The sequence below is a fragment of the Carassius auratus genome, unplaced genomic scaffold (assembly GCF_003368295.1).
Source record: "Carassius auratus strain Wakin unplaced genomic scaffold, ASM336829v1 scaf_tig00025918, whole genome shotgun sequence".
In the NCBI taxonomy this organism is placed as follows: Eukaryota; Metazoa; Chordata; class Actinopteri; order Cypriniformes; family Cyprinidae; genus Carassius; species Carassius auratus.
The window spans coordinates 74,043-85,492 of record NW_020525467.1 but is presented as its reverse complement, the minus strand read 5'-3'; the positions used below and the strand labels follow the sequence as shown (position 1 = coordinate 85,492).

The 11,450-nt window shown below is 38.3% G+C and overlaps 1 protein-coding gene and 1 long non-coding RNA gene across 2 annotated transcripts; both read left to right on the top strand.

The window, feature by feature from the left end:
• The first annotated feature begins 6,621 nt into the window (after positions 1–6,621).
• Positions 6,622–7,359, top strand: LOC113078518 (snaclec coagulation factor IX/factor X-binding protein subunit A-like). Its single transcript, XM_026250817.1, has 3 exons — positions 6,622–6,685; positions 6,786–7,175; positions 7,274–7,359. Exons 1-3 carry the CDS (start codon positions 6,631–6,633, stop codon positions 7,357–7,359), a joined length of 531 nt encoding a protein of 176 aa, XP_026106602.1. The 5' UTR covers positions 6,622–6,630.
• Positions 7,360–7,501: 142 nt separating this feature from the next.
• LOC113078519 (uncharacterized) lies at positions 7,502–10,711 on the top strand. The gene is made up of 3 exons (XR_003281544.1): positions 7,502–7,779; positions 9,332–9,420; positions 9,782–10,711. It is a non-coding gene; the product is annotated as an uncharacterized LOC113078519 (long non-coding RNA).
• Positions 10,712–11,450: the final 739 nt, after the last annotated feature.

Genomic DNA, 11,450 nt, shown 5'->3' with positions numbered 1-11,450 from the left:
AGTCAGTGGATACTCAATTCCATATGTCAACAGGGTCCTATATATATTGACTTGATTTCAGGACTTCTGACTGCGGGGTGTCGCTGTTGGACAGTGTTTCTCTGCTTCCTGTTGGCCTGTTGGAGCTAATCGTAGCTCCGTGTAGCTGTTTTATTTATTTTTTCCAATAGAATATCTCTGTTTGTTTTTTTGTTTTGTTTTTTTAAGTGATAAAATCTAACTTAATTCACACCATATTCCTGATATTATTATCAGATTAATTTTGATCGTTCCACCTTTATATTTATATTAGTGAGTGCAGTCACACCTGCAAAGTGTGCTTTGTCATTAGCATTTTCATTCAAACCTATCACTGTTTTCTTTTCTCCTCTCCTCTCCTCTCCTCTCCTCTCCTCTCCTTCCTCTCCTCTCCTCTCCTCTCCTCTCTCTCAGTTCATCAAACAACTGTGGTAAGAATACTTCATCAAAGCACGGTGAGTAGTGGCTTCTCCTGCTATTGTTATTATATACGGATTTGGATGCATCTAGCTCAGGGATTCCTGTACATTGTTCGGTTCCGGAAACAGAGCCCCTGCAGCAGAGCAACTGGGTGACGTTGAGCAGCGTAGTCGTGGGTCAAAACACCGCTCTTCTGTTCCGATTTAAAACATTAAACAGGTTCTCCCCACTCAGTGATGCACCCACAGAGAAACCTGATGAAAGTGCTCTAGTCATTGGCGATTCTATTGTACGGAACGTGAATATAGAGACACCAGCCACCATAGTCAAATGTTTACCGGGAGCCAGAGCGCCTGAAATCGTGGCAAATTTAAATGTGCTGGCTAATGCTAAATGTGAATACAGTAAGATTGTTATTCATGTCAGAGATCACTAAAAATAACTTTAAAGAGGTGTGTGAACTTGCAAGCATGATGTCAGACACTGTAATATGCACTGGTCCCCTCCCTGCTTACCGTGGTGACGAGATGCATAGCAGATTGCCATCACTCAATGGCTGGATGTCTAAGTGGTGCCCACAGAATAACATAGGTTTCATTGACAGTTGGACGAGCTTTTTGGGCAGACCTGACCTGTTTAAAAGAGATGGTCTTCATCCCTCCTGGGGTGGCGCCACTCTTCTGTCTAGAAATATGGCACATAGTCTTAGTGTTTATACTTGACTAACTGGGCCCAGGTCAGGAAGCAGACAGACTGGCTAAACCGACCGTCTGCTAGCTGCCTCCTGTCACAGAGGTCAGTTAATTCTCAGCACATAGAGACTCTTTCACCTAGATATCACACTATAGAGACTGTGTCTGTTCCCCGAACTAGAAAATACAAAAAACGTCCAAACCAAGTTAAGGTTAACAATTTAATTGAGGTTCAACAAATAAAAAACAGATGCAATACGGATAAACAAATAATAAAGATTGGCTTATTGAATATCAGATCCCTTTCTACGAAAACACTTTTTGTAAATAATATGAACACTGATCATAATCTAAATGTGCTCTGTTTGACAGAAACCTGGCTAAAACCTGATGATTACATTATTTTAAATGAGTCCACCCCCAAAGATTACGATATAAAAATGAGCCGCATCTAAAAGGCAAAGGGGGAGGAGTTGCTTCAATTTATAACAACATTTTCCAGGATTTCTCAGAGGGCAGGCTTCAAGTATAACTCGTTTGAAGTAATGGTGCTTCATATAACATTACGCAGAGAAACAAATGTTAATGATAAATCCCTTGTTATGTTTGTACTGGCTACTGTATACAGGCCACCAGGGCAACCATACCAGACTTTATTAAAGATTTGGTGATTTTATATCCGAGTTAGTTTCTGGCTGCAGGTAAAGTTTTAATAGTTGGGTGATTTTAATATAACATGTTGATAATGAAAAAGATGCATTGGGATCAGCTCCTTTTACATTATACTCCTCTACGTTCGCTACGTTCTTCAAAAACTCAGGCATTTTGATAATACCTAGAATATCGGCAGATCCTTTTCTTATTTGGCACCTAAACTCTGGAAAAACCCTCCCTAAACATTGTTCGGGAGGCAGACACACTCTTGCAGTTTAAATCTAGATTAAAGACCCATCTCTTTAACCTGGCATACACATAACATACTAATATGCTTTTAATATCCAAATCCGTTAAAGGATTTTTTAGGCTTCACATAGCATGTACCTTCTACAGTCATTAGAAGAATGGCATCTACGCTAATATTTGTCTGTTTCTCTCTTATTCTGAGGTCACCGTGGCCACCAGATCCAGTCTGTGTCCAGATCAGAGGGTCACTGCAGTCACCCGGATCCAGTACGTATCCAGACCAGATGGTGGATCAGCACCTAGAGGACCTTGACTATAATGGTAGCAGATCGACAACAGCAGCTCACTTCAGTAACTCTGCAGGCTTTTCACTATACTCAGACAGGCAGGGAGGAGGTACATATATAGGTCACAGCTTTTACAGGCTCTTCATTGAGCTCAGACAGAGAGTGGAGGGTACATATTGTGACGCTGTCTGGCCTCTGTTTCCCCTGTGTGTCCACTAGTGGGCTCACTTCCCCTTAGGCACCTCACCGTAGGCACTCAATTGCCACTAGCCTTGTCCCTTCTTCATAGTAATTGCACTCCTGCCTAATTGCACCAGGTGCCTTCACTTATTTGTCATTAGTCTCCCTATATTTACCAGTCCTTTCCTGTTGTCTGGATGGAGTCCTTTCCTTTCGTGATCCTGTCCTCTCATCCTCCGAGATTCCTCTTATTCTGAGTTTCCCATTCCATTCCCTTTCCTGTTCCTTCCCTATTTGTTTTATTTTGGATTGTTTTCTGGTTCTTACCCGGCTTGTTGGAATTATTCTTTGGATTACCCTAAATAAACATACCTGCATTTGGATCTCTTTCTCCCTGTGTTTCACTGGATCGCGATCGTTACAGAAGGACTCCATCAACTAAGGATCCAGCAGTATGTCTTTTGATATTTTTTTCCCCAGTCACCGAGCGGAGAAAGGATGTTTCGTTGACCTTCCCAGAGTCGAGTCAGATTCCCGTTGACCCTCCAGAGTCGAGTCAGGTTCCCGCTGACCCTCCAGAGTCGAGTCAGGTGCTCGTGGACCCTTGACTTGGAGTCAAGCCAAGTCACCGATGAAATTCACGGACAAGGGCAAGTCACTAATGAAATTCACAGGGCAAAGTCCAGTCACCAGTATTCTTTATAAGCAAGGTCAAGTCACCGACTATCTTCATGGGCAAAGGCAAGTCACCATTGATATTCATGAACAAAATCAATTCACCAATGATCTTCATGGGCAAAGTCAATTCACCAGTGTTCTTCATGGGCAAGGTTAAGTCACTGACTATCTTCATGGGCAAAGGCAAGTCCCCATTGATCTTCATGAACAAATGCAAGTCACCAATGATCTTCATGAGCAGAGTCAAGTCAGCATTGATCTTCTGGAATCCAGTATAAACACCATGGATTACCAGCGTCTCGTCACGTCTCTGCTGAACTACCAGAGCCTCTCCACGTCTCTGCTGATTTGAGTTAGTTCATTGGTTTAAACTAAACTTGTCATGTTGATTCAGTCCAGTTTTATTTTATTATCATTTAGATACTTTTTTTTTATTAATATTTTGAAATATTTTAAAAAGCTATATTTTCATTTTAAATTTAAAGTCTGAAATGAGAAAATGCAGGATCCACACTCTTGTAGGGTCTACTTTATATTAAGTGTCCCTAATAACTCTGTACTAACATAGTAACTTGTCACTAAAAAATGTTGGGTTAAAATTAACCCAACCTGTAACCCAACTATGGGTTGGTATAGCACCTTCCCATCTATGGGTTATTTCAACCCAACCCATTGGGTTAAAATCCTGTTGGGTTAAAAGTTACCCAACAGTTGAGTTATTTATTTATATTAATTAACATCAGTATTTTTATTAAAAATGACTTAATACAACCATACTTTGAACTTAATTTGTTGTAAATTACAGATTTTATTTTAATATGCAAATAACACATTTACAAATATATTTTAAAATATTTTATTTAAATGTACAAAAATGTGTAAAAATACAACTGACATTTTCAGGATGTACAAATGTGTCAATTCATATTCATATCAAAACACACAAACGTGCAAATACAGTTCACAGCTGTGGCCCAATGTTTAGAGAGTTGGACCTGTAACCCAAAGGTAGCCGGTTCGAGTCTCTGTGCTGGCAGGAGTTGTAGGTGGAGGGAGTGAATAAACAGTGCTCTCTCCTACCCTCAATACCCATGGCTGAAGTGCACTTGAGCAAGGCACTGAACCCCCAGTTGCTCCCCGGGGGCTGGATCTATAGCTGCCCACTGCTCCGGGTGTGTGTTTCAATTCAATTCAAGTTTTTTTGTATAGCGCTTTTTACAATACAAATCATTACAAAGCAACTTTACAGAAAATTATGTTTCTAAAATATTTAGTAGTAGCTTATGGTGGTGACTGTCAGTTTGTGCACGTTTGACAGTATTTTTAGAAAAAATTAATACAAGACGTAGTCAGCTAGACGATGAACATTATTAATATTATTAATTAATAATTATATGATGCAGTCACACATGTAGCAATATTTGTTAGTTCTGTTAGTTGATTCAGGGTTAGCATCATCTGAGGTCCTCTGAGGGTCAGCATCATCTCTTCTCAGGTGTTCTGGATCCAGACTGGAGCTTGTGTAAATCCTAGTTACCACGGCATAACATAGAAACGGAATAGAGACATCATTAGCATAGCTGCTGATCCAACAAACTAAAATTTGTTTAACCCAAGCTAATGAATAAAAATGCACATTTGATCAGATGCAACTACACTCACAATTTAAGAGATACATTATTCGTATGTTTGGTGAAAGAGATGCATTTTTAATCCAGATTTAAACAGAGAGAGTGTGTCTGAACCCCAAACATTATCAGGAAGGCTATTCCAGAGTTTGGGAGACAAATGTGAGAAAGCTCTGCCTCCTTTAGTGGACTTTGCTATCCTAGGAACTACCAAAAGTCCAGAGTTTTGTGATCTTGGGGTGCGTGATGGGTTGTAGCGTGGTAGAAGGCTAGTTAGGCCTCGGATGTGCATTTAGTCAGTGAGATGGATTGTGGGAACTGTAGTCCAGGGTGATCTGTGACAGTCTGTGTGGTGCAAGAGTCAATGTAAAGCGCAGGCAAATTCTGGTGGTGATCAAACAGAAGACTGCAAACCAGGTTCGTTACACTCACAAAGATTCTTTTTTATACATTTTGTTGACTGATAACGGTGATTAAATACACGTAGTTATAGGCCTAATCTAATTTGCCATTTTCAGTTAATGTAGGCCTGTTACATTCTTCAGATTATTAGGCCTATTAATATTATTAAGTTCATTTTATTATTAAATTAATAGCCTATTGCAATTAATTTGACTCACAATAATTTCATAAAGAATAACTGACACGCTGCGCGGATAATAGAGATTAGGCTACTGTAGCTTACTCCTCATTGAATTTTTTTTTTTTCAGATCACAAGAGAACTATTAAGGGAGTAAATTAAAACTGAGAGAATATGTGGCACAATGCAGCATCAGATGCTGAAAGCACTGTCAGTTTTTACTTTCACTTTCTAGTGAGTCGACTGAGATTGAGGTTCACCACATAACACTTGCGCAAAGTTTACACGTCGCTTGTGTGACATCCATTGGCTCGCCTTCCTGGTTTAAAACCAATATTTACAATATTGCAAATTAACCAGCACAATCCCCCAAAACCCCCACCCACCCTTGCGTACGCGGTTGGGGGCCGCAGATTTGCGCTAAGCCACTGGAGTCCATCCGCTAGTTAGCCTAGTGCTAGCTCACTTTTTCCCAGCCCCGCCCAAAAATACAATTCTGGCTAAGCCACTGACCTCAGTTACTGATCATTTCCATGTTCATTTAATGGGTTTTGAATGATGGGTTTCATGTTTTAAGCAAAGTCAGGATGAAAACCAGTCAGTGTCATTCAGGAGAGTTATAGAGCAAACCGAAGGAGCAGAACGAAGTCAGTGTCAGAGCGTTTTAAAAGATTTCTGTGATAGCTCAACACAACAGGTGAGTCTGGACCCTTTCTGACTTTTTATACTTGTCTTGTTTTCCTGCACAAATAATAAATACAATTAATTAAAAAAGTGTTATTACATTGCATACCATTTTTTCAATTATTAAATATTGATTGTTATTAGAAAGCAACAAAAATACTTGTTTAGAACTGATTTTTCCTTGTTCATGTACATGGCAAAAAGTCATTTTTTTAGAAATATCTAAACAAGCTTTAAAATGGACACATGCTTGTTTTTTCATAGAAAGTGAATGTATTTTGTCCTGTGATGCTGCATAAAAATCTTTTAATTATTATTATTATTATTATTATTATTATTATTATTTAAAAACAAGATAAAACTACAAAAAAATGTAAAATATTTTTTCCTTTTGTTCATTTACAGAGCAAAAAGTAAACATAATTCAAAGGGAAAACAAGTTCAATATTTGTACTTGAAAACAAAACAAAAATTACTGAGAAAGAACATCACTTTATGCAGAGTATCATTTTCAGACATTTTTTAATTCATCATAATTTGCTGACGGCAGGACAGAGCCATGGAGCAGAAGCTTCTTCTCATCCTCATGATCTGTGGAATAAACTGTGTAACAGGTGAGATACTGAAGGAATAAAACCAGGCATGTAAACATAGTGTGCATGTGCTAAGTACCAATTATGTATAATTTGCATCTGCATACTTACTTTTTTAAAGGTTTGAACACCTTCATGGAGTCATATAAAAACTTCTACTTTGTGAATGAATACAAAACATTTGCTGAGGCTCAGCAATACTGCCGAGAGCATTACATTGATCTGGTGACTCTGGAGGACTGGGCAGACATGAAGGATCTTCTGGCTCTTGAAAACGTAATGAGCACTGACTCTGCCTGGATCGGACTGAGGAAAACAGGTCATGAGCAGTGGCGCTGGGCTGATCCAGAGCTTTACAAGGACGGAGAAACTGAATACAGAAACTGGGGACCACATGAACCAACTAACGGTGGTGATGAATACTGTTCAGTAATGGACTCTATCGGAAACTTTCGAGACACAGGCTGTGTGACACCCAGGAACTTCATATGCTACCACTCAGACCTCTATGGTACTGTATTTACATTCATGCACATCTGTACATAGTTTTATTCAAAAGAATGTATGCTAAATTACTGATTTAATTGATAACTAAACTGTTCACACCAGAAAACTACTCAGATCATAGGGAGCGTTTTCACAGTAGTTCCAGTGATGTGGACGTGCTATTCTCTGGGAATTACAACAGTTATTAAAATCTTATCGTTATCGGTCTGTGCAAACGCATGACATGGAGTTTAGCGCTGATTGCTGCTGATTCAGTGCTTATCTGTTTTATCTCCTAGGTCAGACAAACAGCAAATACGTGTTGGTCAATGAGCTGAAGTCCTGGAGAGAGGCTCAGAGTTACTGCAGACAGTCTTACACAGAGCTGGTCAGCGTGAGGAACCAGGAGGAGAACAGTCAGATCCAGCAGCTGATTCCTGCAGGAGAAGTCCCATACATGGGGCTTTTCAAAGACGCTTTTGTCTGGTCCGATAACAGCACGTCTTCTTTCAGGAACTGGGATTACTATCAGCCGAATGGATCGGGAGACTGTGTGGTGCATTTAAGACACAGCAGACTGTGGGATGATCAGGCTTGCAGTAAAACGAATCCCTTCTTCTGCTACGACAGTGAGTGTTTCTCCAAGTTTGGTGTGGTGTGGCTTCTTAAACAGCCCTTACAAAAATCAACCATGGTTTTTCTACAAATAAAACAAACAAGAAACATGGCAACCACAAATTAACGGTAGTTTAACCCTGATAATTGTAGTAAAACTGCTGTTATACAAATGGTAATGTTAATACACTTTTACTACGGTAGAGCCATGGTTAATTTCCGTGTCCAAACTAGATGCAGAGCCGGATTATCCATAAGGGCACTTGGGCCAGTGCCCAGGGGCACCAAACATTCACAAAAACTAGGGGGGCACCACATGACACAAGCTTTAAAAATATTTTTCGTAAATTGTTTTATTATTAACTCGAAATTCTTAAAACACCATACATAACTCATTTATGAACACTAACTTAACAACAACAATTATAATAATAAATTATAAATAAATAAAGATTACATGACCTCTATCAGTCCCCCCCTTCCGCCCCCAATCTGTCAGAGTTGAGTTGGTCCACAACAAGTACGCGCAAATGTTAATTTTTTTTAACGGCTACAGAAAATCAATCAAAATGGACAGACATCAATCGATTGGTTTTGAAAAATGAAAGTTAAAGAAAGAGAATGACTCTAGACGTTAAGCTACAATTCAAAATGTTCCAGGGATCAAAAGGTTTTGTTTTTTTTAAACCGAGTGAAGAATGAGCTCAGGACGACAATGACACAGAAGCGATTGACTGCACTCTCGCTTGCTCTTCCTGTTTACCATTGAAGTTAAAGCTAAAACATTACCGTCTCCAGCCGCGAGAGGGCGCTCTATGCTGCTCAGTGCTCCCAAAGCTGTAGTCTACACTGAAAACATAGAGTGCCCTCTCGCGGCTGTAGACGGTAATGTTTTCTCTTGGTTCTTGGCTCTAAATAAATGTGACTTATAGTCCGGTGTGACTTATATATGTTTTTTTCCTTGTCAGGACGTATTTTTGGACTGATGCGACTTAAACTTAGGTGCGACTTATAGTCCGAAAAATACGATAGTTGGACAACTATCAGGGGCACCACACTGTCTTAATACGGCCCTGACTAGATGCAATGGTAAAACAGTTTCTATTTTGGCGACATTCCAGTTAACATAAAAACTCTGACAAAGCTTTCAGTACTGAACACCTAGCTAACAAAAACATGTTCAGCCAATGTTTGCTAACATTTCCATAAATTTTGTTTTTCAAATGTTCAAAACACCCTTTTCTTTCTTTCTTTGTTTTTATATACCAAGAGAGTTACTTCTTGGTTTATTCTTAATGTTTATTTTATAATGTAAATATTACATTTCAATGTTCTCTCAACATTAGCAGCATTATTGTTTCTAAGATATTTTCTTCTTGGTTATGCGAATGTTAGAGGAACATTTTATGAGTTTGTTACTTTTGAATGTCTTTTCAAAATATTCAGTTTGATGAATTTACCAAATTAGTTTTCTAATTTTCTAAGGTAAATTTGATAGTAGAAAAAATTGGCAATGAATTATTCAATTGTGTGTGTGTGTGTGTGTGTGTGTGGTATAACCCACAGGAACAGTAGTCAGACAGATATTGAGACTGAAAGTGGAATCGGATCAGAATGTGAATGATTCTGATATAACGGCCACAATCCTTCAGGAGGTGAGACATTTAATCTTTACATCATTTACAAAAATGAAGACTAACGATGCCGATCAGCCACTCAGATTAATCTTTTATTCTTTCATTGGTGAATATTTTATGTACTGTGCTGAAAAAAAATGTGGCGAAAATCAGAAAATGCTTGTAAGTTTAACAGACGTGAAAAGAACATAAAGTCTTTTTAGTTTACTTAGTTTACTAGCAATTTTGAAGTGTGCATTTTATCAATCAGTGCTTCAGTACATATAAAAATATTTTTTTCTTAAACAAGTAAAATTCAAACATGGTAAGAAATGTTTATGAAGACCAGCAGTCATACTGTAAGCACTTAACCTAACAAATCAGTTTTTTCTCCCCTCAGATTAAGCAGAAAATGATATACCAGGGTTTGTCAGTGCATGCTTATCTGCAATGGAAGCATCAAGAAAATGGAGACGTCTTCCAAAGAGAAGAGAAGACGAGAAAGACATGAGACATCACAGATCATCTTCTTCTCAACCATCAATACAGGGCAGGATTTTCTGAAAGAGACGATAATTGATTGAATCAATGTGGAAAAAACTAAAAATGTCTCTTGACTTTTGCAATCAGTTTTTGGATCTTGATCCACCAGATGAGAAAAGCTGTTCTGTAGTTTCCTTAAAGCTAAATTTAATCACTATATTTAAAGTCAGCTGTAAAAAATGATTGTAACGTTAATGTTAAAACAATGTGAAATGTCTTAATGTCCCTTACTGAACAAAAACCACGTTTAAGCTTTATGGAGTCCAAATCTAAGCATCCCCTCCATGTCTCTGTGGTTCTGATCCTAAACCTAGTGTGCTACCTGTTTATTTCAATAGTGTGCTCCTGATGGAAAATCTGTTCTCAAAACTGGGTGACAAAGATGATTTTTAGATGTAGATTTAGGGTGAGATGAGGGACATGGATTTTCCCCCATGGGTTTAAGGTTTGAAATGTTGCATGAATTACATTTGACTGAAATGCTTTCATTGAAACATTTAGCATTCTGCAAATATATAATAAAACAGCACTAGATGTAAGTTTTAGCATATTTGTTACCTGAGGGAGATCTGTGGGATGGTTTCTCAGGAGTGGCTCTGACTCAACATGGAAGATCTTGTTGATTCGCTAACGTTTTTTCCCCTTTGCATTTCTTATATCATGTAGTTAAACCGTTTTGTTGTCATATTTATTTATTTGATTTTCTGTATTATCCCTAGACTTATGTTTATTATCATTACTGACTGCTGTTGTATTAGTTTAATTCAATAAAACAATTTGCATTGATTAGACTTTGTTGTCTGTTCCCTTTTATGTTTTGACCTTAAACGAATGGGATATAATAAAAAATTGTCCGCTCGTCCCAGATTACTGCATGTATAAGTAATGCATAGTGTTTTTGTGTGTTCACCTGTGTAAATGAGTAGACTTCAGGTACTTAGAGTCTCCTCAGCTGGATTTATAATCCCTCCATCGAGGCACTGTTTGTTATTTTAGGTTGTTATTTTTCCTTTCTTATTTTTGAAGGTTATTCTGGATGGAGGTTTTTAATCTCTGTCGGCGGTATGTTTCAAGCTTTTGGTTTAAAAATGCCAATTGTCTTCGAGTTCAGTGTTTAAACACCGCTCAGAGACCAGTACATCTTTGAAGATCAGGGCCCGTATTCATAAAGATACTAAGAGTCCTCTCAGAAAACTCTTAATTTATTTCAAAAACTTTTACGTAGGAGTCTTAGCTTAAAAGTGATTCGGGAACGATCTGAGAGCAACTCTGAGTAAGGAAAAGACAAAAACTTTCATCTTAGTGAGGAGGCGGGGCTGACCCCGTTGCTATGTATGACACAATATTTTGAAGACTGTGATTGGTTGGTTGTCCAAGAAGGAAAAAAAAGAGTGATTTTAAGTATAGGGTCTATTCTAATTCTCACTTTGAATTTACATGCGTAAATTTTCCTATTTGACCATTCTCTCTCTCACACACACACACACACACACACACATTATATGTGTGTATATAATTAATGCTTT

What these genes read in the sequence shown, in the direction of transcription:
- LOC113078518 (XM_026250817.1), top strand. Translation starts at nt 6,631, where the DNA reads ATGGAGCAGAAGCTTCTTCTCATCCTCATGATCTGTGGAATAAACTGT. An exon ending in TGGAATAAACTGTGTAACAG is followed by an intron (nt 6,686 to 6,785) that starts GTGAGATACTGA and finishes ACTTTTTTAAAG; the next exon opens with GTTTGAACACCTTCATGGAG. An exon ending in CTACCACTCAGACCTCTATG is followed by an intron (nt 7,176 to 7,273) that starts GTACTGTATTTA and finishes TGTTCACACCAG; the next exon opens with AAAACTACTCAGATCATAGG.